Consider the following 25,562-nt stretch of genomic DNA (forward strand, 5'->3'; position numbering starts at 1 on the left):
CTCCAGTTTTCCAGCACCATGCTTTTTCAGAAAGATTTTTAGGTATTCCTCATAACACTCTCATCATAAGTACAGAGGACTTATAATTATGAGTCTGCTATATTCTGGCTTCACTGCTATTAAAGGGAATGCGTCATCAGAAAATTACATATTGTTTGAGTCACATTTTTATGTTCAACAGGTGATTTTGTGTCGTCTATCTAGAAGTGATATCAGTCATTGTAATTCTGCCTGTGAGGATAATGCGATGGCTACTGAAAAGTTGGTTATGGACCTAATGAACAGTGTTGACACTGCAGGATTGTATACATTATACATATATATATATATATATATATATATATATATATGTATATAGAAGAAAAAAGAAATGAAGCAGCACACAAAAAATGTGTGTGGGTGCAAATCCTCCTGAGGGACCTGAGACCAAGGCCCCAAGTGTAGATAAAGAGCATATAAGAAGGCAGCACTCCAAGTAGTGAAAAAGTGGACGGTTTATTCACCCAACCAGCAGCAACGTTTCAGCTCTCTCTATGGAGCCTTTGTCCAGCTAGACAAAGGCTCCATAGAGAGAGCTGAAAACGTTGCTGCTGGTTGGGTGAATAAACCGTCCCCTTTTTACTACTTGGAGTCCTGCCTTCTTATTTGCTCTTTATATATGTATATATATATACAGTACAGACCAAAAGTTTGGACACACCTTCTCATTCAAAGAGTTTTATTTATTTTCATGACTATGAAAATTGTAGATTCATACTGAAGGCATCAAAACTATGAATTAACACATGTGGAATTATATACATAACAAAAAAGTGTGAAACAACTGAAAATATGTCATATTCTAGGTTCTTCAAAGTAGCCACCTTTTGCTTTGATTACTGCTTTGCACACTCTTGGCATTCTCTTGATGAGCTTCAAGAGGTAGTCACCTGAAATGGTTTTCACTTCACAGGTGTGCCCTGTCAGGTTTAATAAGTGGGATTTCTTGCCTTATAAATGGGGTTGGGACCATCAGTTGCGTTGTGGAGAAGTCAGGTGGATACACAGCTGATAGTCCTACTGAATAGACTGTTAGAATTTGTATTATGGCAAGAAAAAAGCAGCTAGGTAAAGAAAAACTAGTGGCCATCATTACTTTAAGAAATTAAGGTCAGTCAGTCTGAAAAATTGGGAAAACCTTGAAAGTGTCCCCAAGTGCAGTCACAAAAACCATCAAGCGCTACAAAGAAACTAGCTCACATGCGGATCGCCCCAGGAAAGGAAGACCAAGAGTCACCTCTGCTGCGGAGGATAAGTTCATCCAAGTCACCAGCCTCAGAAATCACAGGTTAACAGCAGCTCAGATTAGAGACCAGGTCAATGCCACACAGAGTTCAAGCAGCAGACACATCTCTAGAACAACTGTTAAGAGGAGACTGTGTGAATCAAGCCTTCATGGTAGAATATCTGCTAGGAAACCACTGCTAAGGACAGGCAACAAGCAGAAGAGACTTGTTTGGGCTAAAGAACACAAGGAATGGACATTAGACCAGTGGAAATCTGTGCTTTGGTCTGATGAGTCCAAATTTGAGATCTTTGGTTCCAACCACGTGTCTTTGTGCGACGCAGAAAAGGTGAACGGATGGACTCTACATGCCTGGTTCCCACCGTGAAGCATGGAGGAGGAGGTGTGATGGTGTGGGGGTGTTTGCTGGTGACACTGTTGGGGATTTATTCAAAATTGAAGGCATACTGAACCAGCATGGCTACCACAGCATCTTGCAGCGGCATGCGATTCTATCCGGTTTGCGTTTAGTTGGATCGTCATTTATTTTTCAACAGGACAATGACCCCAAACACACCTCCATGCTGTGTAAGGGCTATTTGACCATGAAGGAGAGTGATGGGGTGCTGTGCCAGATGACCTGGCCTCCACAGTCACCGGAGCTGAACCCAATCGAGATGGTTTGGGGTGAGCTGGACCGCAGAGTGAAGGCAAAAAGGCCAACAAGTGCTAAGCATCTCTGGGAACTCCTTCAAGACTGTTGGAAGACCATTTCAGTTGACTACCTCTTGAAGCTCATCAAGAGAATGCCAAGAGTGTGCAAAGCAGTAATCAAAGCAAAAGGTGGCTACTTTGAAGAACCTAGAATATGACATATTTTCAGTTGTTTCACACTTTTTTGTTATGTATATAATTCCACATGTGTTAATTCATAGTTTTGATGCCTTCAGTGTGAATCTACAATTTTCATAGTCATGAAAATAAAGAAAACTCTTTGAATGAGAAGGTGTGTTCAAACTTTTGGTCTGTACTGTATATATATATATATATATATATATATATATATATATATATAGACAGTAACATGGAAAATAAAAATATCCTCAGCAAAAATTTAAAAAATGGTCATTTTCTGATTACATATTTCCTTTAGCCAATAGTAGACATGACTAGACATGACTAAACACCAGCCACTGTGCATACCTGTGCAGATGTCTTCTACCTACATCTTGAAGAGACAGGACTATGTCAGCTGGTTAGTGCTCAGCCTGTGGCGGATCACCTCTGACATTTCAGTTTGCTTCCACCTGCCATACCTTGCCTAACCAACAGTATTCTCTGGATCCTGTCAATTTCTGAGGGTGTTGTCGTTACATCTAACTAAAAGTCATTAGTAAACCCAATCTAGAACCTTCAACTTCTTCATAGACTGGTAAAGTGTCCTTCTACTCTCCAATGGGCTTTATCCTGATACATTTGTTGCCATCAGTAAGCAATGATTTCTTCTAGAAAGTATCTTTACATTTCTACCTAAACTAAACATAATGACTCTTTAAAACTGAAATATAAATTTGCTCTTAAATGGCAGAATGTTTTCTAAACCCCACATCCAATTATTCATTTTCTAAACCCTGCTGTAAGCCTCATTCACACAGTCAGTGTTTGGTCAGTGATTTCCATCAGTGATTGTAAGCCAAAACCAGGATTGGAGCCTCCACAGATATAAGGTATAATGGAAAGAATCTGCTCCTGTTCTGTGTTTAGAGCCGCACCTGGTTTGGGCTCAAAATTACTGATGGAAATCACTGACCGAACACTGATGTGTGAATGAGGCATTCGGGAGACTCCCTTCATGGAGATACTTTAAAAAGATTGTCTCTTGGCTCCACATGGAGTTAGTTGTAGGTCAAGTCTAAGGCTGAAGCCGAGATCAGTGGTTGTAGGAGAGTCAATGTCAGCACTGCTATGGTGACCATGCTTCCTTTATTGCTAAAACCTTGCTGTACTGCAATTAGTCCAATTTCTCCTTCTCGAGTTGCCATCATGTGTTGGCAGGTGCATGTTTGGCAGCCATGAAGGAGCTTTCCTTGAGAAGCTAAGTCCAGTGAGAGGAAGTGAGGCAGCTGGAAGAAATGCCAAGAGATAAAAAAAGGAGCACATGCCCTGATCTGTGCATCATCTGGGAGACACTGGAATTGGGGGTTGGGGGATTCTAGTGATGAAACTCCTGGTGATCAAAGAGAGAATGGGACACAGCTGAATGGGAGACTGCCTCCTCACAGCTTACCAAGCACAGTGCCATACACTGTATAGCGACGTGTTTGATATTACAGTCCAGGCCCATTCAGTTGAACAGATTGATCTGCACATAGGCCATCTAACTAATGAACAAGACATTACTAGCCTGATTGTTGGCGGTACCGGGAGTCAGACCCCCACGACCAGATATTGATGACCTACCCTGAGGATAGGTCATTCATATTAAACTCCCATAAAACTCCTTTAACTTTACTCAAAGTGCAGTATGTTTATTCTATTGGAATCTTATGAATTTTGTGTATGACCCTTCATACATCCTTAGTGCAGATGTTATTTACCTCCACCACAAACAGCATCACAATCTTCCCAGCCGGAGTGCGTCCACATATACAAAGGTTCATTCACTTTTGCACTCTGGTTCTCCGGAATCGGGTCCAGTGGTACTGTATATTCATAATGGAGACCATAATTCTGGTCATGAAATAGTAGCACCTGCAAAATACACAGGATCAAGTCAATACAAAAATGAAAATGTAGATCACTAAAGGAAATGGAACATTGGCATGTGCTGCAAGTATAGTGTCCTGATGTGTGGAAAATATGCTGGCAACTGCAGATGTCATTTTTACTTCTTTCAGGAAGACTTTGAGACTGCTGCGTGTATCTGAAGGCTTTTTATTGGGAAGTGGATATTTTTATTAACTTAGTGTAATTTGGCTCATAAAATCTCTGTCATTTCTAGGAAAACAGTCGTTACTTTTGCACATATTTGTAGATGAACATTAAAGACGAGTGGAACCATCCTCAAACACAGGCCATTAAGGATAGGCTGTCACTATGACTGTCAGCAGGAGTTTTCCATATGTGCTACATATTTTGAAGTCTAAACTAAACTTGGAAAAGTCCTCCTTTGCAGCAAGCGATGTGTGTGAAATGCTTTTCATTTTTCGCCTCAGTCTGCTTTCCTGGACGCAATTCATTTTCAGCTTCACTGTCTAGAAAATATTATTGTCGACATGATACGTATGATGAACATGTGAGTTCAATTCAATGCAGGTGTTATTCTTTATTTAGACTGGAAAGAATCACAGCCAATACATGTGGAGTGTTTTATCAAGAAATTCTCTCAAAGCTGAAAATTCAAGTGCTTTCCATTACAGTGTCAACATTTTAAAAAAGTTGAAAAATATGTTCTCACATACAGTAGCTAGGAAGAGTTCACCTAGAGATGTGCAGTGCAACTGGCTATTGCAACAATGGTTGGGAATTGGTTCTGAATAACACTTTTTTTTTTCATTTTCTATCTACGCAGACACAACTTTTTTACTTTTAATAACAGTATGAGCACTTTTTGCGGGGTGAGCTGTATTTCTATAACATACAGCATTTTATATCTTTCATTTATTTTTTTGAAAGGACAATGGGGAGATTTATCACAACTGGCATTTTCTATGCCAGTCTTGACATCCCCTGCGCTGCCACAGGATGTGCCTAATTTATGATGAAGTGTATGCTTTGTCCTAAATTTAGGGGCACATTTATTAAGTCTGGCGCTTTAGACGCCAGTCTTAATAAAGCCCTAAGCTGGCAGTGGATCGCCGAGGTTATGAAGAGGCGCCAGCCTCTGATTTTAGACATGTATTTATGAAGCAAGTAAGCAAAAAAAATAAAAAGTTCATGTGTACATTTTTTACTTTTTCATTGATGGAGTTGCATGAGTTTTGTTTGCAGAGTTGTACATAGGCTACTTTCACACTAGCGCTAAAATCTTCCAGCAGCACCACCAGGCCCCATTGACTATTCCCACCGGATCCCATTATAGTCAATGGGCCTTGGCAGGGAAAGGTAGTATCTGGCTATGCTGGCCTATTTTTTCTCAGAACTCCAGTCCCATGTCACCCCAGTATGTGCGTAAATATATAAAATACTATAAATAACAGGAAATAACAATATTGCATTTTGATTCAATGATTATCACCATATATAGATACTAAATGGTTGCTACAATTCATAGAAACACGTTCATTGTGTAATTGCCGGCGTTTTTGCATTTTACCAGTAAATGAAGTGGTGTTGTTGTTGGGCCTTTTGCAGATATCTTCTCCCAGAGTCCTCTTCGAATGTAGTTAACTGTAGTTCCAGCCATGTAGAAGGTCCCAGGCTCTTCAATCTTCCAGTCGTCATTAATAGACTGTTTCTCTGTGTCCCTTAAAGCTGTTTAAGATTGCACTGATTATCAAATATAACTGAGCAACAGATGGAGTAATATATTTTTTTCTATCACTCCTCAACTTATTATTATTACCTGTAAGTTCAAAAATCGGTAGTAGGATTCTACTCACAGGGCTTCTGTTTACAATAGACTATGGCATGTACTGTATGTAGTGTCTGTTTTTAAGTCTTAACACGTCTCATTGATGTTAAAGGGAATCTGCTCCACGCTTATGCTGCCCGAGCTTTATATCCATGAGGTTAGGCTCCACATCACACATCCACCTCTGACAAGCAACTTTCTCCCTATACTGTCCATAGGAAAAAGGCTGCCAATCACTGGCAGGTGAATGGGAGGAAGACACAGCCCATGAATATCAGGGGCTAACTGGCACATACATAACAGACTACATCCTTGGCTGATAGAGGGCAATTTTATCAAGCTACAGTACACCAAGCCATCGAGTAAGTTATGCCGTACCAATGAAATCAGCGTCTGCATCTCCAGTTTATGCTGCTCTTAGATCAGGTAGCATAAACTCGGTGACAGAATCTCTTTAACACTTTTGTCGTCAGGGGTGTTCAGAAATTTTACATCTCTGGTAGTTAGGAAAATTTTTGCAGTTTTGACACTTAAATAAAATAAAATAAAATAAAACACAAACTAACCTTTCATACCCATATATTTTCTCAAAGTACAGGGTGGGCCATTTATATGGATACACCTTAATAAAATGGGAATAGTTAGTGATATTAACTTCCTGTTTGTGGCACATTAGTATATGTGAGGGGGGAAACTTTTCAAGATGGGTGGTGACCATGGCGGCCATTTTGAAGTCGGCCATTTTGAATCCAACTTTTGTTTTTTCAATAGGAAGAGGGTCATGTGACACATCAAAATTATTGGGAATTTCACAAGAAAAACAATGGTGTGCTTGGTTTTAACGTAACTTTATTCTTTCATGAGTTATTTACAAGTTTCTGACCACTTATAAAATGTGTTCAATGTGCTGCCCATTGTGTTGGATTGTCAATGCAACCCTCTTCTCCCACTCTTCACACACTGAGAGCAACACTGCAGGAGAATAATTTTGATGTTTCACATGACCCTCTTCCTATTGAAAAAACTAAAGTTGGATTCAAAATGGCCAACTTCAAAATGGCCACCATGGTCACCGCCCATCTTGAAAAGTTTCCCCCCTCACATATACTAATGTGCAACAAACAGGAAGTTAATATCACCAACCATTCCCATTTTATTAAGGTGTATCCATATAAATGGTCCACTCTGTACATCAGATACCCAACACATTGTCAAAATTCCACTCAGCATTTAGTACCCTCTCTGTTTCTTGCTTGTGGGCCAATGAGAAGGCTGCAATATCTTTGTCTGAGCTTAGCAACATCCCTAGCAACCAATAGGAAAGTTGCCTACCCCTTACTATATAAGAACCTCCCCAGCAGCCATTTTCTGCTGTTTTTTGCAGTTCTGAGAGAGAGAGAGAGAGAGAGAGAGAGAGCAGTGTAATTGCTGTGCTCTGTGCTTTATTCAGTCATCTGGATCCTTATTCCATTATATTAGATAGTTAGTTAGCTTATATATAATACAGATAGTTAGTGGGAGATAGTCAGTGTAGGTTAGATAGTGATATAGTGTAGCTGATAGGTTCCACTGCAGGGTGTTAGGTAGTGTGTAGAGTTGAGCGAACACCTGGATGTTCGGGTTCGAGAAGTTCGGCCGAACTTCCCGAAAATGTTCGGGTTCGGGATCCGAACCCGATCCGAACTTCGTCCCGAACCCGAACCCCATTGAAGTCAATGGGGACCCGAACTTTTCGGCACTAAAAAGGCTGTAAAACAGCCCAGGAAAGGGCTAGAGGGCTGCAAAAGGCAGCAACATGTAGGTAAATCCCCTGCAAACAAATGTGGATAGGGAAATGAATAAAAATAAAAATTAAATAAATAAAAATTAACCAAAATCAATTGGAGAGAGGTCCCATAGCAGAGAATCTGGCTTCCCGTCACCCACCACTGGAACAGTCCATTCTCAGATATTTAGGCCCCGGAACCCAGGCAGAGGAGAGAGGTCCCGTAACAGAGGATCTGGCTTCATGTCAGTAGAGAATCAGTCTTCATGTCATAGCAGAGAATCAGGCTTCACGTCACCCACCACTGTAAGAGTCCATTTTCATAAATTTAGGCCCAGCACCCAGGCAGAGGAGAGAGGTCCCGTAACAGAGGATCTGGCTTCATGTCAGCAGAGAATTAGTCTGCATGTCATAGCAGAGAATGAGGCTTCACGTCAGCCACCACTGCAACAGTCCATTGGCATATATTTAGGCCCAGCACACAGGCAGAGGAGAGAGGTCCCGTAACAGACAATCTGGCTTCATGTCAGCAGAGAATCAGTCTGCATGTCATAGCAGAGAATCAGGCTTCACGTCACCCACCACTGCAACAGTCCATTGTCATAAATTTAGGCCCAGCACCCAGGCAGAGGAGAGAGGTCCCGTAACAGACAATCTGGCTTCATGTCAGCAGAGAATTAGTCTGCATGTCATAGCAGAGAATGAGGCTTCACGTCACCCACCACTATAAGAGTCCATTTTCATAAGTTTAGGCCCAGCACCCAGGCAGAGGAGAGAGGTCCCGTAACAGACAATCTGGCTTCATGTCAGCAGAGAATCAGTCTTCATGTCATAGCAGAGAATCAGGCTTCACGTCAGCCACCACTGTAAGAGTCCATTTTCATAACTTTAGGCCCAGCACCCAGGCAGAGGAGAGAGGTCCCGTAACAGACAATCTGGCTTCATGTCAGCAGAGAATCAGTCTTCATGTCATAGCAGAGAATCAGGCTTCACGTCAGCCACCACTGTAATAGTCCATTTTCATAAGTTTAGGCCCAGCACCCAGGCAGAGGAGAGAGGTCCCGTAACAGACAATCTGGCTTCATGTCAGCAGAGAATTAGTCTGCATGTCATAGCAGAGAATGAGGCTTCACGTCAGCCACCACTGCAACAGTCCATTGGCATATATTTAGGCCCAGCACACAGGCAGAGGAGAGAGGTCCCGTAACAGACAATCTGGCTTCATGTCAGTAGAGAATCAGTCTGCATGTCATAGCAGAGAATCAGGCTTCACGTCACCCACCACTGCAACAGTCCATTGTCATAAATTTAGGCCCAGCACCCAGGCAGAGGAGAGAGGTCCCGTAACAGACAATCTGGCTTCATGTCAGCAGAGAATTAGTCTGCATGTCATAGCAGAGAATGAGGCTTCACGTCACCCACCACTGTAAGAGTCCATTTTCATAAGTTTAGGCCCAGCACCCAGGCAGAGGAGAGAGGTCCCGTAACAGAGGATCTGACTTCATGTCAGCAGAGAATTAGTCTGCATGTCATAGCAGAGAATGAGGCTTCACGTCAGCCACCACTGCAACAGTCCATTGGCATATATTTAGGCCCAGCACCCAGGCAGAGGAGAGAGGTCCCGTAACAGACAATCTGGCTTCATGTCAGCAGAGAATCAGTCTTCATATCATAGCAGAGAATCAGGCTTCACGTCACCCACCACTGTAAGAGTCCATTTTCATAAATTTAGGCCCAGCACCCAGGCAGAGGAGAGAGGTCCCGTAACAGAGGATCTGGCTTCATGTCAGCAGAGAATCATTCTGCATGTCATAGCAGAGAATCAGGCTTCACGTCACCCAACATTGGAACAGTCCATTGGCATATATTTAGGCCCCGGCACCCAGACAGGGGAGAGGTTCATTCAACTTTGGGTTGAATGAACTAAATAACTTTCCCAGCCACAACAGGACAGCGGTAACAAGAGATTTAGCAGGATATAAATTTGAGGCCTAGTATTTAGGCGCTGGGTGACCGGTATGGATTTAGTGACAGAATTAGACTTGGAAATGCACAGTAGCGTGTGTGTGAAGTTATTCTGAATGACCCTATGTGCACCTTGAATATTATATACCCTTTTAGGGATAGATTTCAAATAGCTCTGATATAGCAGAAACCACTAAATTATGAAATTGCTAAATTGGGAATTGTATTTCAACCCAGAACAAAAAATGTGCTTTGACAGACACTAAATAACTTTCCCAGCCACAACAGGACAGCGGTAACGAGAGATTTAGCGGGATATAAATTTGAGGCCTAGTATTTAGGCGCTGGGTGACCGGTATGGATTTAGTGACAGAATTAGACTTGGAAATGCACAGTAGCGTGTGTGTGAAGTTATTCTGAATGACCCTATGTGCACCTTGAATATTATATACCCTTTTAGGGATAGATTTCAAATAGCTCTGATATAGCAGAAACCACTAAATTATGAAATTGCTAAATTGGGAATTGTATTTCAACCCAGAACAAAAAATGTGCTTTGACGGACACTAAATAACTTTCCCAGCCACAACAGGACAGCGGTAACGAGAGATTTAGCGGGATATAAATTTGAGGCCTAGTATTTAGGCGCTGGGTGACCGGTATGGATTTAGTGACAGAATTAGACTTGGAAATGCACAGTAGCGTGTGTGTGAAGTTATTCTGAATGACCCTATGTGCACCTTGAATATTATATACCCTTTTAGGGATAGATTTCAAATAGCTCTGATATAGCAGAAACCACTAAATTATGAAATTGCTAAATTGGGAATTGTATTTCAACCCAGAACAAAAAATGTGCTTTGACGGACACTAAATAACTTTCCCAGCCACAACAGGACAGCGGTAACGAGAGATTTAGCAGGATATAAATTTGAGGCCTAGTATTTAGGCGCTGGGTGACCGGTATGGATTTAGTGACAGAATTAGACTTGGAAATGCACAGTAGCGTGTGTGTGAAGTTATTCTGAATGACCCTATGTGCACCTTGAATATTATATACCCTTTTAGGGATAGATTTCAAATAGCTCTGATATAGCAGAAACCGCTAAATTATGAAATTGCTAAATTGGGAATTGTATTTCAACCCAGAACAAAAAATGTGCTTTGACGGACACTAAATAACTTTCCCAGCCACAACAGGACAGCGGTAACGAGAGATTTAGCGGGATATAAATTTGAGGCCTAGTATTTAGCCGCTGGGTGACCGGTATGGATTTAGTGACAGAATTAGACAGGGATATGGCCGAAAAATAACCACACTATTGCTGGTTAAATGCACTTGGTGACGGGCGCAGCTTGCCCCTGATGTAGTATATGGCCAAAAAATGAACAGGCTATTGCTGGTTAAATGCACTTGGTGTGATAGCTTGACCAACCACACTACTGAGGGTAAATGCACTTGGTAACGAGCGCAGCTTGCCCCTGATGTAGTATATGGCCAAAAAATGAACAGACTATTGCTGGTTAAATGCACTTGGTGACGGGCGCAGCTTGCCCCTGATTTAGTATATGGCCAAAAAATGAACAGACTATTGCTGGTTAAATGCACTTGGTGTGATAGCTTGACCAACCACACTACTGAGGGTTAAATGCACTTGGTGACGGGCGCAGCTTGCCCCTGATTTAGTATATGGCCAAAAAATGAACAGACTATTGCTGGTTAAATGCACTTGGAGTGATAGCTTGACCAACCACACTACTGAGGGTTAAATACACTTGGTGACGGGCGCAGCTTGCCCCTGATTTAGTATATGGCCAAAAAATGAACAGACTATTGCTGGTTAAATGCACTTGGTGTGACAGCTTCACCCTGATGTAGGCTTTAGCCAAAAAACAACCACACCATTGAGGGTTAAATGCACTTGGTGACAGGCGCAGCTTGCCCCTGATGTAGTATATGGCCAAAAAATGAACAGACTATTGCTGGTTAAATGCACTTGGTGTGACAGCTTGACCAACCACACTACTGAGGGTTAAATGCACTTGGTGACGGGCGCAGCTTGCCCCTGATTTAGTATATGGCCAAAAAATGAACAGACTATTGCTGGTTAAATGCACTTGGTGTGACAGCTTCACCCTGATGTAGGCTTTAGCCAAAAAACAACCACACCATTGAGGGTTAAATGCACTTGGTGACAGGCGCAGCTTGCCCCTGATGTAGTATATGGCCAAAAAATGAACAGACTATTGCTGGTTAAATGCACTTGGTGTGACAGCTTGACCAACCACACTACTGAGGGTTAAATGCACTTGGTGACGGGCGCAGCTTGCCCCTGATGTAGTATATGGCCAAAAAATGAACAGACTATTGCTGGTTAAATGCACTTGGTGTCACAGCTTGACCAACCACACTACTGAGGTTTAAATGCACTTGGTGACGGGCGCAGCTTGCCCCTGATGTAGTATATGGCCAAAAAATGAACAGACTATTGCTGGTTAAATGCACTTGGTGACAGGCGCAGCTTGCCCCTGATTTAGTATATGGCCAAAAAATGAACAGACTATTGCTGGTTAAATGCACTTGGTGTGATAGCTTGACCAACCACACTACTGAGGGTTAAATGCACTTGGTGACGGGCGCAGCTTGCCCCTGATGTAGTATATGGCCAAAAAATGAACAGACTATTGCTGGTTAAATGCACTTGGTGACGGGCGCAGCTTGCCCCTGATGTAGTATATGGCCAAAAAATGAACAGACTATTGCTGGTTAAATGCACTTGGTGACGGGCGCAGCTTGCCCCTGATGTAGTATATGGCCAAAAAATGAACAGACTATTGCTGGTTAAATGCACTTGGTGACGGGCGCAGCTTGCCCCTGATTTAGTATATGGCCAAAAAATGAACAGACTATTGCTGGTTACATGCACTTGGTGTGATAGCTTGACCAACCACACTACTGAGGGTTAAATGCACTTGGTGACGGGCGCAGCTTGCCCCTGATGTAGTATATGGCCAAAAAATAAACAGACTATTGCTGGTTAAATGCACTTGGTGTGACAGCTTCACCCTGATGTAGGCTTTAGCCAAAAAACAACCACACTATTGAAGGTTAAATGCACTTGGTGACGGGCGCAGCTTGCCCCTGATGTAGTATATGGCCAAAAAATAAACAGACTATTGCTGGTTAAATGCACTTGGTGTGACAGCTTTACCCTGATGTAGGCTTTAGCCAAAAAACAACCACACCATTGAGGGTTAAATGCACTTGGTCGCAGCTTGTGCTGGCGCACCACAAGACACAAAATGGCCGCCGATCACCCCAGAAAAATGTGACTGACAAACGGTCTGGGCAGCCTAAAAACAGTGAGCAATTGAATTTCAGCAGCTCAATGATCCACAGCTGCAGATCGATCAATAATCAAGTACTTTGGAGGAGTTAATCTGCCTAATCTCGCCCTACTGTCGCAGCCGCAACCTCTCCCTACGCTAATCAGAGCAGAGTGACGGGCGGCGCTATGTGACTCCAGCTTAAATAGAGGCTGGGTCACATGGTGCTCTGGCCAATCACAGCCATGCCAATAGTAGGCATGGCTGTGATGGCCTCTTGGGGCAAGTAGTATGACGCTTGTTGATTGGCTGCTTTGCAGCCTTTCAAAAAGCGCCAAGAAAGCGTCACAAAAGCGCCAAGAAAGCGACGAACACCGAACCCGAACCCGGACTTTTACGAAAATGTCCGGGTTCGGGTCCGTGTCACGGACACCCCAAAATTCGGTACAAACCCGAACTATACAGTTCGAGTTCGCTCATCCCTAGTAGTGTGATAGGAATTACTGTACTTTGCATTTTCTACTTTGCAGCAAAAGTGAGCTACGCCTGTATTGCACGCGCAATACGCACATATTACATTGCCGATTTCCGCTATCAAGAAAATAATACTGCACAACAATGATTTTGCTACTGAGAGCAAAACATGTGATTTATACTAAAATGAGCGTGCTGATTCCAAATATGAACTCGGAATTTGCCTGACATGTCTAAATTTTAAGTACAGTACATGCAAAGGCTATTCAGTTATAATATTAATGCATTATATTGGAGATATATTATATGGAGTAAGTATATAAGGCAAGCTGGACAGATTTTGATAAGTGATCAGTTTTGAAACTTAAGATGTCATTGAAAGTGCATTTCTTACATTCCCATTCTTGACTTTTTCACACCCAAGTTGGGACACGCATAAGTGACAAACATGGAGAGCGGTTCCATAAAGATATTTCTACAATGGAAAACAGGTATAAAGGCCGCTGGAATCCCAACATGATGGGGTACTACTTCTGTTTTTTGCAACGGGAAAATATGACCGTTTACAAACGCAAAAGCAGATGCCTGATGCACTTTTAACAGTACTGGGCCTTGTTCAAGTAAGGCCTCTTTCACACTTGCGTTGTCCGGATCCATCGTGTACTCCATTTGCCGGAATTACACGCCGGATCCGGAAAAACGCAAGTGAACTGAAAGCATTTGAAGACGGATCCGTCTTCAAAATGCGTTCAGTGTTACTATGGCAGCCAGGATGCTACTAAAGTCCTGGTTGCCATAGTAGTAGTGGGGAGCGGGGGAGCAGTATACTTACCGTCCATGCGGCTCCAGAATTACGTCAGAGCGCCCCATGCGCATGGATGACGTGTCCATGCGATCACGTCATCCATGCGCGTGGGGCGCCCTGACGTCAATCTGAAGCGCCCGGGAGCCGCACGGACGGTAAGTATACTGATCCCCCGCTCCCCACTACACTTTACCATGGCTGCCAGGACTTTAGCGTCCCGGCAACCATGGTAACCATTCAGAAAAAGCTAAACGTCGGATCCGGTAATGCGCCGAAACGATGTTTAGCTTAAGGCCGGATCCGGATTAATGCCTTTCAATGGGCATTCATTCCGGATCCGGCCTTGCGGCAAGTGTTCAGGATTTTTGGCCGGAGCAAAAAGCGCAGCATGCTGCGGTATTTTCTCCGGCCAAAAAACGTTCCGGTCCTGAACTGAAGACATCCTGATGCATCCTGAACGGATTTCTCTCCATTCAGAATGCATTAGGATAATCCTGATCAGGATTCTTCCGGCATAGAGCCCCGACGACGGAACTCTATGCCGGAACAAAAGAACGCAAGTGTGAAAGAGCCCTAAGACTTTTAAACTGAAAAAAAGACTTTTTTAAAATTGTGTTATTCCATTACATTTTCATACGCTGTTTACTACACAAACTTTGATGTAGATCAGGTAATTGTTGGAGTAAAACTCGTTCTGTTAAAAATTATTCAATGCTTTCCAAGTGCTATTTATTGATGACCTATCCTCAGGATAGGTCATCAATATCAGATCGGTCCGACACCCGCCACCCCCTCCGATCAGCTGTTTGAAGAGAAGGCGTACGCGGTGTCAGCGCTGCCTCCTCTTCACTGTTTACCTTCTAGCCGTTGCATCTGCAGTGGTGAGCAGGTGTAATTACACCCAAGCATTCCTATTGAAATGAATGGGATGGTTGGGTGTAATTACACCTGCTCACCACTGCAGATGCAACGGCTAGAAGTTAAACAGTGAAGAGGAGGCAGCGCTGACACCGCGCACGCCATCTCTTCAAACAGCTGATTGGAGGGGGTGCCGGGTGTCGGACCCCCGCCGATCTGATATTGATGACCTATCCGGAGGATAGGTCATCAATAAATATAACTTGGACAACCCCTTTAATTCATTTAGGGATACTTATGCATAGCAAAATTTTGTGACGTGTTACAACAATTCTGACACTCGATTTAGTATAGGACAAATGGTTTTTGCCCAGTAGCAGACGAAAAGTTTTTTTTGTTGCGTGTTGTAATGACTGTAGATCACGAATTCTAGAATTTGCGAATCTGTGGCGAATATTAGGCCAAAACTTCACAAAATATTGTGAAAAAGAATATTGCCTATGCTGCTCATCAATAATTGGGATCCGGCATTCATTGTCAATGGGGACAAAACAGAACAAACCAAATCAGGATGCATTCCGTTCCAGTTTGTTCCATTTTATGACCAAACACAAAACTGCTGCAAGCTGCGGTTTTGTGACGGGTCTGCGAAACTGAACAAACCGGATCCGGCATGAAAATCAATGTAAGTCAATGGTGCCACATTAGTTTTATTCTGTAATGAAGAAAACTGATTTGGCACCCATTGACTTGCAATTATTTTAATGCTGGATGCTGCATTTTAGTACAACCTAATCCAGACGAAACAGATGCATCCAGATGTATTAAATGAAACAGAAGTGTTTTATTCAGGTTTTGAGATCCTGTGCCGGATCTCAAAACCTGAATGAAAGACGCTGATGTGAAAGTAGCCTTACACTCATATTATGGACTGAACACCTAAACTTCCTGTAGTTAATAAAAAAATGAGTTAGACCACCATAATACTGGTTTTGATGAACTGTGGGATGTGAAACCAATAGAGGGCGCTATTGAGTTACGAACAGCGCCCTCTATTGGGTTCATAGTCTTCTGACAAAAATATTTGTCTTGTCATAAGACTGTGAAACCAATAGAGGGCGCTGTTCATAACTCAATAGCGCCAAAAATGACAAAACTGTATAGAAACGTTATTAAATATTATGTTAGGACAATTGGAAAACTATTTGTCGCCCTAATGATATTGATCTAGGTGTGGCGGTCCACCCAAGCCATCCAACAGATGCAAAATAACTTTGAGGTTTACTGGTTCTCAGTCAGATAAGAGCTGGTTTGTAATATCTCATAGTGCACAAGGCTGCCATTGTAAGGTATGCTGGCTGTTATCTGTCTCATGGATCGATGGATGGCTTGTACATACCTGGCTTTTGGCATATAGCCTTTGTGTGGTTGTCTATTGTATGTCGTACATAATAGGAGTCTAAGACGCATCCAGCTAGCTCTTAATGCTGTTGCTAAACATTTTTGATGGGGTTTCTAACCTTTTTTCATTAACCAGACACCCTCTTCTCTTCCGAGCAGGGGATGCCTGGGGTTCTCCCATTGACTTCCATTATATTAAATTGCATTCGAGCACCAGAATTATTCAGCCGAGCACTCGGATCTGCCGAGCATAGCGATGCTCGAGCCGAACAGCAGTTTGGCCGAGCATGCTCGCTCATCACTAATGGTCAACATTTTCCCCACCGACCAACTTCTTCTCCTCGGCTGGCTGACATGTTTCTGCTGGCATATCTGGGGCTGTGTAACAGCTAAAGATTCAAAGTATGACAATCTTATCTTTAAAACAAGACAAAGATCTAAGATCTAACCATGATCTCCAAGTTACGGCACAGAAATTGGATCAGGATTGAAAGCTGCTGCTATATGCAGCTTTCACCTTGACCCCTTTTTAAGGGCTCTAACTTGCCATATTTTATAGATAGAGCCTTGGGCGTGGTCCTGTTTTAAAGATGAGATTGCCTGCCTGAGATCCAGGCATCAGTAGGTAGGACATATGAGGTTTGTCCTTGGCTACTGAGTTGCCACCCTGCAAGGACCTATGAGATATGTTCTTTACAGTGAGAGGGTTAAAAGCTATGGATACTTTGGGAGGGATTTTTTATTATTGCATTCTACTAATTCAAATCAATTTTACAATTGGTCTTTATATATATATCTATGCAAAAAAAATCTCAAACAGTTTGTCTTCTACAGCCTTCACTTTTACTCCATCTACATACTATTGTTTCTCCTTCTTATTGAATTCTGTCAGCCCTCATCTATATTTCTCTAGCTGCTCATAAATACTCTTTTAAGCTATATTCTTATCAGTTTGGTTCTAATTCAGCTTAAATGAGTGTTTATGGTCCTTATGTAGTGGAGATAAGGGCTATAGTTGGAGCCAACAGAGTAGCTATCTGATGGAATTTAGTGGGAAGCAGAAAAAACAGTCTGCAGATGGAGTAGAACTGAAGGCTATAGATGACAACATTTTTATTAAGACCAATTTGAAAATATTCTTGGCCCAGTAGAATGCAGTAATAAAATTGCCCAAAAGGTGTCAAAGCATTTGTTGGTGTCCACTAAAGTTTCAATATTTTTAAAATTCAAGAATGGCACTGAACCTCCAATAAAACTCCTTTAAAGGCATATATCAGCAGAGGGTGTGGCAATTGCAGAGAGAGAGAGAACCTCTAGTGTAAAGGAAATGCCCCCATTGCCCCTAGAGGCTCGTTTGCAAATATTAAAACATCTTTTTCTCTCAGCAATGAGGCACATATGAACATGAGACCAACACAGATGCCTTCAACTGCCATGTGCACATGTAACAGGTCATCAAGTTTCATAGGTACAAATCTGATGACAAATGTCATTTAATGCAAGTGTGGTTGAAACCCCTAGATGTATTTGGAACATATATAAAATACAAAAATGTGGTATTTTGTTATTCCCCTTACACGTCTTTCTGACCATTTTTGAGACACTTTAAATGTCATTGCAACTTTTTTAGTCTCAACTGGCATTTTACACCATCCTTGCCAGGTCTAAGAAATGAGGGTGGAGTCAGGGTGGGATGTGGGTGGGGCTATCACCCTGATGCAATCATCATTATTTACATAAAAAACTGGCATAATAGTAAATGAAATTTACGGCAGCTCCCAACTGCTGTAGATTTCCTTCTGGCGCAAGGACTGGGCCTGTACCTCGTCATAAATTACATGGTGTCTCCGGCAGTGCCGGCCCCATCAAGACTAGAACAGCAGACGCAAGTCTATTAAATATGCTGGTTTCAAAACTACTACAATGTATATTAAAAATCCTTTACACAATTTTCATTAAAAGCCACAGGTCTCAAGGGTCAACTCGTACAACATGAATAAACAATACTCTGCTTTGTCCAAACCATGGATACAAGATATAAAATATAATTGCTACTTCCTGTCATAAATCCGAGCCTCTTCTCTTTGCAAGTATAGTGAGAAGAAAATCTTAATGGTTTCATTTTTTCCCAAAAGGGTAATTTAATAAACATCTGTGCTTTTAAAGGGATTCTGTCAGCAAGAGTATGCATGCTGCAGTTTTGCTGGAAAAGTTATTTTATATATATATGCAAATTATTCTGAGGCCACACTGTAATCTTGCGTGAGTGCTTTTACTTGTCACCTACTTGTCATGGAAAGAACTGCTCATGCACCAGCTTAATAAAAAAAAAAAAAGCTGGCACATGCGCAGTTCGTTCCCTGAGGCTCATGACAGCACATGAATGGGACACTGTGCAGGCGCTTAGGTGACAAGTAAAAGTGCTCACGCTAGATTACAGTGCAGCCTCAGAATAACATTGGAGCAGCTAGGAGGGGACTTGAGGATGAGGGAAGGTGCTTAGTGTGGCTTGGCTCCAGTAATGGTTAAAACAGCCCCTTGCTCTCTTTTCACAGGGTATTTGCATGTATACAGTGCCTTGAAAAAGTATTCACCCCCCTTGACTTTTTTAGTATTTTGTTCCATTACAGCCTTAAGTTCAATGTTTTGTTAATCTGAATTTTATGTGATGGATCAGAACACAATAGTCTAAGTTGGTGTATAGAAATGAGAAAAATATATAAATAAAACTATTATTTAGAAATAGAAAACAGAAAATTGGCATGTGCATATGTATTCACCCCCTTTGTTAGGAAGACCATAAAAATCTCTGGTGCAACCAATTACCTTCAGAAGTCACATAATTAGTGAAATTATGTCCACCTATGTGCAATCTAAGTGTCACATCATCTGTCATTACATATACAGACCTTTTTTGAAAGGCCCCATAGGCTGCAACACATAAGCAAGAGGCATCACTAACAAAACACTGCAATGAAGACCAAGAAACTGTTCAAACAAGTAACAGACAATGTTGTTGAGAAGTACAAGTCAGGGTTAGCGTATAAAAAATATCCAAATCTTTGATGATGCCTAGGAGCACCATCAAATCTATCATAACCAAATGGAAAGAACATGGCACAACAGCAAACCTGCCGCCCACCAAAAAGGAGGGCATTAATCAGAGAGGCAGCACAAAGACCTAAGGTAACCTTGGAGGATTTACAGAGTTCCATAACAGAGACTGGAGCATCTGTACATAGGACGACAATAAGCCGTATGCTCAATACAGTTGGGCTTTAAGGCAGAGTGGTCAGAAGAAAGCCATTACTTTCAGCTAAAAACAAAAAGGCACGTTGTGAGTTTGCGAAAAGGCATGTGGGAGACTCCCAAAATGTATGGAGGAAGGTGCTCTGGTCTGATGAGACTAAAATTTTACTTTTCAGTCATCAAAGAAAACGCTCTGTTTGGAGCAAACCCAACACATCACATCACCCAAAAAACACCATCCCCACAGTGAGACATGGTGGTGGCGGCATCATGCTGTGGGGATGTTTTTCAGCAGCCAAGACTGGGAAACTGGTCAGAGTTGAGGGAAAGATGGATGGTGCTAAATACAGGGATATTCTTGAGCAAAACCTGTACCACTCTGTGCGTGATTTGAGGATAGGACGGAGGTTGACCTTCCAGCAGGACAATGACCCCAAACACACTGCTAAAGCAACACTTGAGTGGTTTAAGGGGAAGCATATAAATGTGTTGGAATGGCCTAGTCAGGAATGGCCTATGAGGAATGGGCAAAATTCCCAGTGGTAAGATGTGGCAAGCTCATAGAGACTTATCCAAAGCGACTTGGAGCTGTGATTGCCACAAATGGTGGCTGTACAAAGTATTGACTTTAGGGGGGTGGATAGTTATGCACATTTACTTTTTTATTTTGTCCTATTTGTTGTTTGCTTCACAATAAAAAAAAAATATATAATATCTTCAAAGTTGTGGGCATGTTCTGTAAATTAAATTATGCAAATCCTCAAACAATCCATGTAAATTCCAGGTTGTAAGGCACCAAAATACGAAAAAAGTCAAGGGGGTGAATACTTTTGCAAGGCACTGTATATTTAAAATAGTTTTTTCAGCAAAACTACAGCATTCATAAATTATATACTGGTATATGACATGTAATCAGGTCTATATGCATAATCTTGCTGACACAATCCTTTTAAGAGTATTATATCACTAACAGTGCATCAGGTAAGCCATATTGTAATCTTCACTCTTCAATACTAGAAAATTCTGACCAAAGCCAGACTGTGATGCTATATTCTACAGCAGGTGTCTTCCATCCCCACTTAACACCTGATTATCTTTGAGAAAAACAAAGGGCCCCCAACCTACTTTGTGCGTTTTACAATAGTGGTGTTTTTTTTTGTGTGGAAGAGGGCTCTTTGGGCCCCCATAGGTTCCTGGATCCTTTAGTGAATGCTACCGCCTCACCTCATATACAATAGTGCTTGAAAGTATGTGAACCCTTCTGAATTGTCTATATTTCTGTATATACAGTACAGACCAAAAGTTTGGACACACCTTCTCATTCAAAGAGTTTTCTTTAGTTTCATGACTATGAAAATTGTAGATTCCCACTGAAGGCATCAAACTATGAATTAACACATGTGGAATTATATACATAACAAAAAAGTGTGAAACAACTGAAAATATGTCATATTCTAGGTTCTTCAAAGTAGCCACCTTTTGCTTTGATTACTGCTTTGCACACTCTTGGCATTCTCTTGATGAGCTTCAAGAGGTAGTCACCTGAAATGGTCTTCCAACAGTCTTGAAGGAGTTCCCAGAGATGCTTAGCACTTGTTGGCCCTTTTGCCTTCACTCAACGGTCCAGCTCACCCCAAACCATCTCGATTGGGTCCAGGTCCGGTGACTGTGGAAGCCAGGTCATCTGGCGCAGCACCCCATCACTCTCCTTCATGGTCAAATAGCCCTTACACAGCCTGGAGGTGTGTTTGGGTTCATTGTCCTGTTGAAAAATAAATGATGGTCCAACTAAATGCAAACCGGATGGAATAGCATGCCACTGCAAGATGCTGTGGTAGCCATGCTGGTTCAGTATGCCCTCAATTTTGAATAAATCCCCAACAGTGTCACCAGCAAAGCACCCCCACACCATCACACCTCCTCCTCCATGCTTCACGGTGGGAACCAGGCATGTAGAGTCCATCCGTTCACCTTTTCTGCGTCGCACAAAGACACGGTGGTTGGAACCAAAGATCTCAAATTTGGACTCATCAGACCAAAGCACAGATTTCCACTGGTCTAATGTCCATTCCTTGTGTTCTTTAGCCCAAACAAGTCTCTTCTGCTTGTTGCCTGTCCTTAGCAGTGGTTTCCTAGCAGATATTCTACCATGAAGGCCTGATTCACACAGTCTCCTCTTAACAGTTGTTCTAGAGATGTGTCTGCTGCTAGAACTCTGTGTGGCATTGACCTGGTCTCTAATCTGAGCTGCTGTTGTGGTGACTCGGATGAACTTATCCTCCGCAGCAGAGGTTACTCTTGGTCTTCCTTTCCTGGGGCGGTCCGCATGTGAGACATGTTTCTTTGTAGCGCTTGATGGTTTTTGTGACTGCACTTGGGGACACTTTCAAAGTTTTCCCAATTTTTCGGACTGACTGACCTTCATTTCTTAAAGTAATGATAGCCACTCGTTTTTCTTTACCTAGCTGCTTTTTTCTTGCCATAATACAAATTCTAACAGTCTATTCAGTAGGACTATCAGCTGTGTATCCACCTGACTTCTCCAGAACGCAACTGATGGTCCTAACCCCATTTATAAGGCAAGAAATCCCACTTATTAAACCTGACAGGGCACACCTGTGAAGTGAAAACCATTTCAGGTGACTGCCTCTTGAAGCTCATTAAAAGTATGCCAAGCAGTAATCAAAGCAAAAGGTGGCTACTTTGAAGAACCTAGAATATAACATATTTTCAGTTGTTTCACACTTTTTTGTTATGTATATAATTTCACATGTGTTTATTCATAGTTTTGATGCCTTCAGTGTGAATCTACAATTTTCATAGTCATGAAAATAAAGAAAACTCTTTGAATGAGAAGGTGTGTCCAAACTTCAGGTCTGTACTGCACACAAAAAATTATCTGATGTGACATGTCTGCGAGTGGCAAAAGTATGTGAACCTTTGATTTCAGTATGTGGTGTGGCCCTGTTCTGCAACAATAATTGCAACTAAATGTTCGCGTACATCGTCTTGGAGGAACTTAACGTTAATCACGTTAACATTATTAGCTCTGGAAAGCTATTCTGGGTGGCAAAGAACAGTCTGCCAGAGCTCTCTGCATCCAGCATTGCAAGATGTTGCCACAATGCGTACTGACCCCATTAATGGGGTCCTGCAGAGATCTGGCCGCTACCCGGCAAATATACCAGGATTTAGCCGGACAAAAGCCACTATTTTCCGGGTAGCAGCTGGATCTCCTCCAGACTCCATTATAGTCTATGGGGCAGACGGGCATTGCGGTAAAAACCGACATAATCCGATACAGAGACCTCTAGCAGGCTGTTCTCTGCCTGAACAGCCTGCCAGAACTAATAACACCAGTTTAAAACTAGCCGTAGCCCATTCCTCCATACAAAACAGCTTCAAATCTGTTATATTGGTGGGTTTCCTACCATGAACTGCACGCTTCAGGTCCTTCCAAAACATTTCTATTGGATTAAAGTTAGGACTTTAACTTTATTCTTCTTTAAAGAGTCGGTGTACTTTTACACAATTTTATTTCATTCAATAGAGAATGGTTTCACTAGCAAATTGAACTTGTAAATAAAAAAAATATATATTTCTGCACCCACCTGAAAAAATCTTTACAGTCATGGCCACTAGAGGTCTCCCTTCTCCCAAATTTTCAGTTCACTGCCTGTTGTCAGACAAGATCCGTGCCATGTAACAGAAATACATAAGATGGCAACGAGAAAGTAGGGGTGTGTTAGAGCTAGCTGAAATCCTGAGCCTGATAAAAGAACTGCTTCTACACTGTTTCTGGAGATAATATGAGGCTTTTGTCTTTCTGTAAGTATGAATTGTCTGTTCTGTGAGCTCTGGAGCTAAAAACAAACATAGTGGGAAGTAAAGGAAAGGAGCTTACAGTAGTACAGTGTTGGCAGATTCTACAGAAGGGAGATGCTTGTGAGAGAAATGCATCTAGCTGTGCAGAAGAAACAGAGAATAATATGCCTACATTAGGAAAGCCCAAAAAATACATACTCATTCACACTTATGATTATACAAAGAAGCCTAATCATTATGCAAACTTTTTGAAAACTCATGTAGGCGTTATTCATTGTTGGGTAAAATGACTTGTGTGCTTAGGATAGTTGTCTTGCACAACCTACATTCTCTTGAGATTCTATTCAAGGACAGATTTCTTGTTTATTCTTTAGACTTTGCTGGTATCATTTAGAATTCAATGTTCCATCAATGATGATAATCCCTGCCCAGAGTCAGCAAAACAGAACCAAACCATGATACTACTACCACAGTGTTTCACAGATGGGATGAGGTTTTTGTGTGGGAATGCAGTGTTTTTCTTTCTTCAAACATAACGCTTTTCATTTAAAGCAAAATGTTCTATTCTGGTCCAATAAAACATAGTTCCAGTAGCTTTCTGTCTTGTCCAGGTGATCTTTAGCAAATGGGCAGCAATATTGTTTTTGGAGCTATCTCCTTGCAACCATGCCATGCACACCATTGTTGTTTGGTGTCCTCTTGTTTGTAAACTCATAAACATTAACATTAGCTAATGTGAGTAAGGCCTTTAGTTGCTTAGAGGTTGTCTTGGGTTCCTTTGTGATGTTGTGGAAAATTACACACCTTGCTCTTGGTGTGAGCTTTGTTGGTCAACTACTACTTGAAAGGGTAATAATGGGCAAGTATTTCCTTAATTTGTACACAATCTGTATTTAGCCTTCATATTATTTGTTAATCCTAAAGGTCTGCATACTTTTGCCTCTCTAATATGTTTTTAAGTCGTTTGATCTTAATCTACTTTTAGGACCTGTGTGAAAATCTTATTTGGTTTTAGGTTTTATATTTATGCAGAAATATAGAAAATACTAAAGGGTTCATAAACTTTCGAGCACCACTGTAGATATGCTACTCTTTGTTTTCCCTATTATTTCATGTATACATATTTTTGTAATATACTTTAGTAGTCTGTTTAATCCCTTTCAAAAGAAGCAGCAACTCTTTGAAACTTTCTGAATACTGCCTACAGGAGCCTAGGAGGCTTTGTTTCCTTGACTCTCTTGATAGACTGCGTTTACCAAGGTGTCATAGTTTCCATTTATAATTGAACCCACAACACATTGCCACTTTAAGCAAAATCTGACTCTACGGCTAGCAGATGCTCAGACACTGACGGCAGTGTGAACACAGCTTTAGGCTCATTCACGTTTGAAGATATACTGTACGTCCTTCTTGACTTGAATAGTGTGAATATGTGTAAGGTGATTTTAATCTATCATTGCGTGTAGCACAAATCAGAATCTCTCAGTATATCATCAGAATCTCTGCAACCTTAGGCTTTGGATGTTGTTTGCCGCCTCATATTTTGCCATTTTTTAAATGTTTATATTGATGTAGCTGTATAAAGACTTATTTACGGCAAAATAAATATTAAATTAGTAGATAAGTTAGTGTTCAATTATATTATATATTTTTTTTGGACCTTTACACTGGAGATGGACATACATGTACAGAAGTTTGTATGGATATGGCTCTTTATATATTTCTTTTTTTTAGGTCTTCTATAAAGATGGTCACATTACATAAACTTATGAAAAACCTAGCAACATCAGTGGAGGTCTTACTTTGGTCTTATGTGTATGAGGACCTCCTGATGCTGTTCATAACTAAGGGGGCGCTCTTTTTAAAGCAGGTTCTCTGCTATCCACTAACTGATACCACACCAGTGTTGAGGCTACTAGGGTTATAAATGATGAGACTAGGATATACGACGATGAATGTCTGCATTAGCTGAATACATGGAACACTGAAACCTCTCCCTGAAACTCATGTAACAATGTTGGCTCTATCCACCCCCATCTCCCTGCACCCAGCTGGT

The 25,562-nt window shown here is 41.7% G+C and overlaps 1 protein-coding gene across 1 annotated transcript in view; it reads right to left on the bottom strand.

Annotated features, from left to right (window-relative positions):
• Window positions 1-25,562, bottom strand: part of ADAMTS19 (ADAM metallopeptidase with thrombospondin type 1 motif 19) — a 355,301-nt gene that overhangs the window by 24,351 nt on the left and 305,388 nt on the right. Inside the window, exons 17-18 of the mRNA XM_044291002.1 lie at window positions 5,580-5,737; window positions 3,862-4,015 (exon numbers count right to left, since the gene is read on the bottom strand). Of these exons, the coding sequence (XP_044146937.1) occupies window positions 3,862-4,015; window positions 5,580-5,737 (312 nt within the window). The remainder of the gene's footprint in view (window positions 1-3,861; window positions 4,016-5,579; window positions 5,738-25,562) is intronic.

This window comes from Bufo gargarizans, chromosome 1, assembly GCF_014858855.1.
Source record: "Bufo gargarizans isolate SCDJY-AF-19 chromosome 1, ASM1485885v1, whole genome shotgun sequence".
Lineage (NCBI taxonomy): Eukaryota > Metazoa > Chordata > Amphibia > Anura > Bufonidae > Bufo > Bufo gargarizans.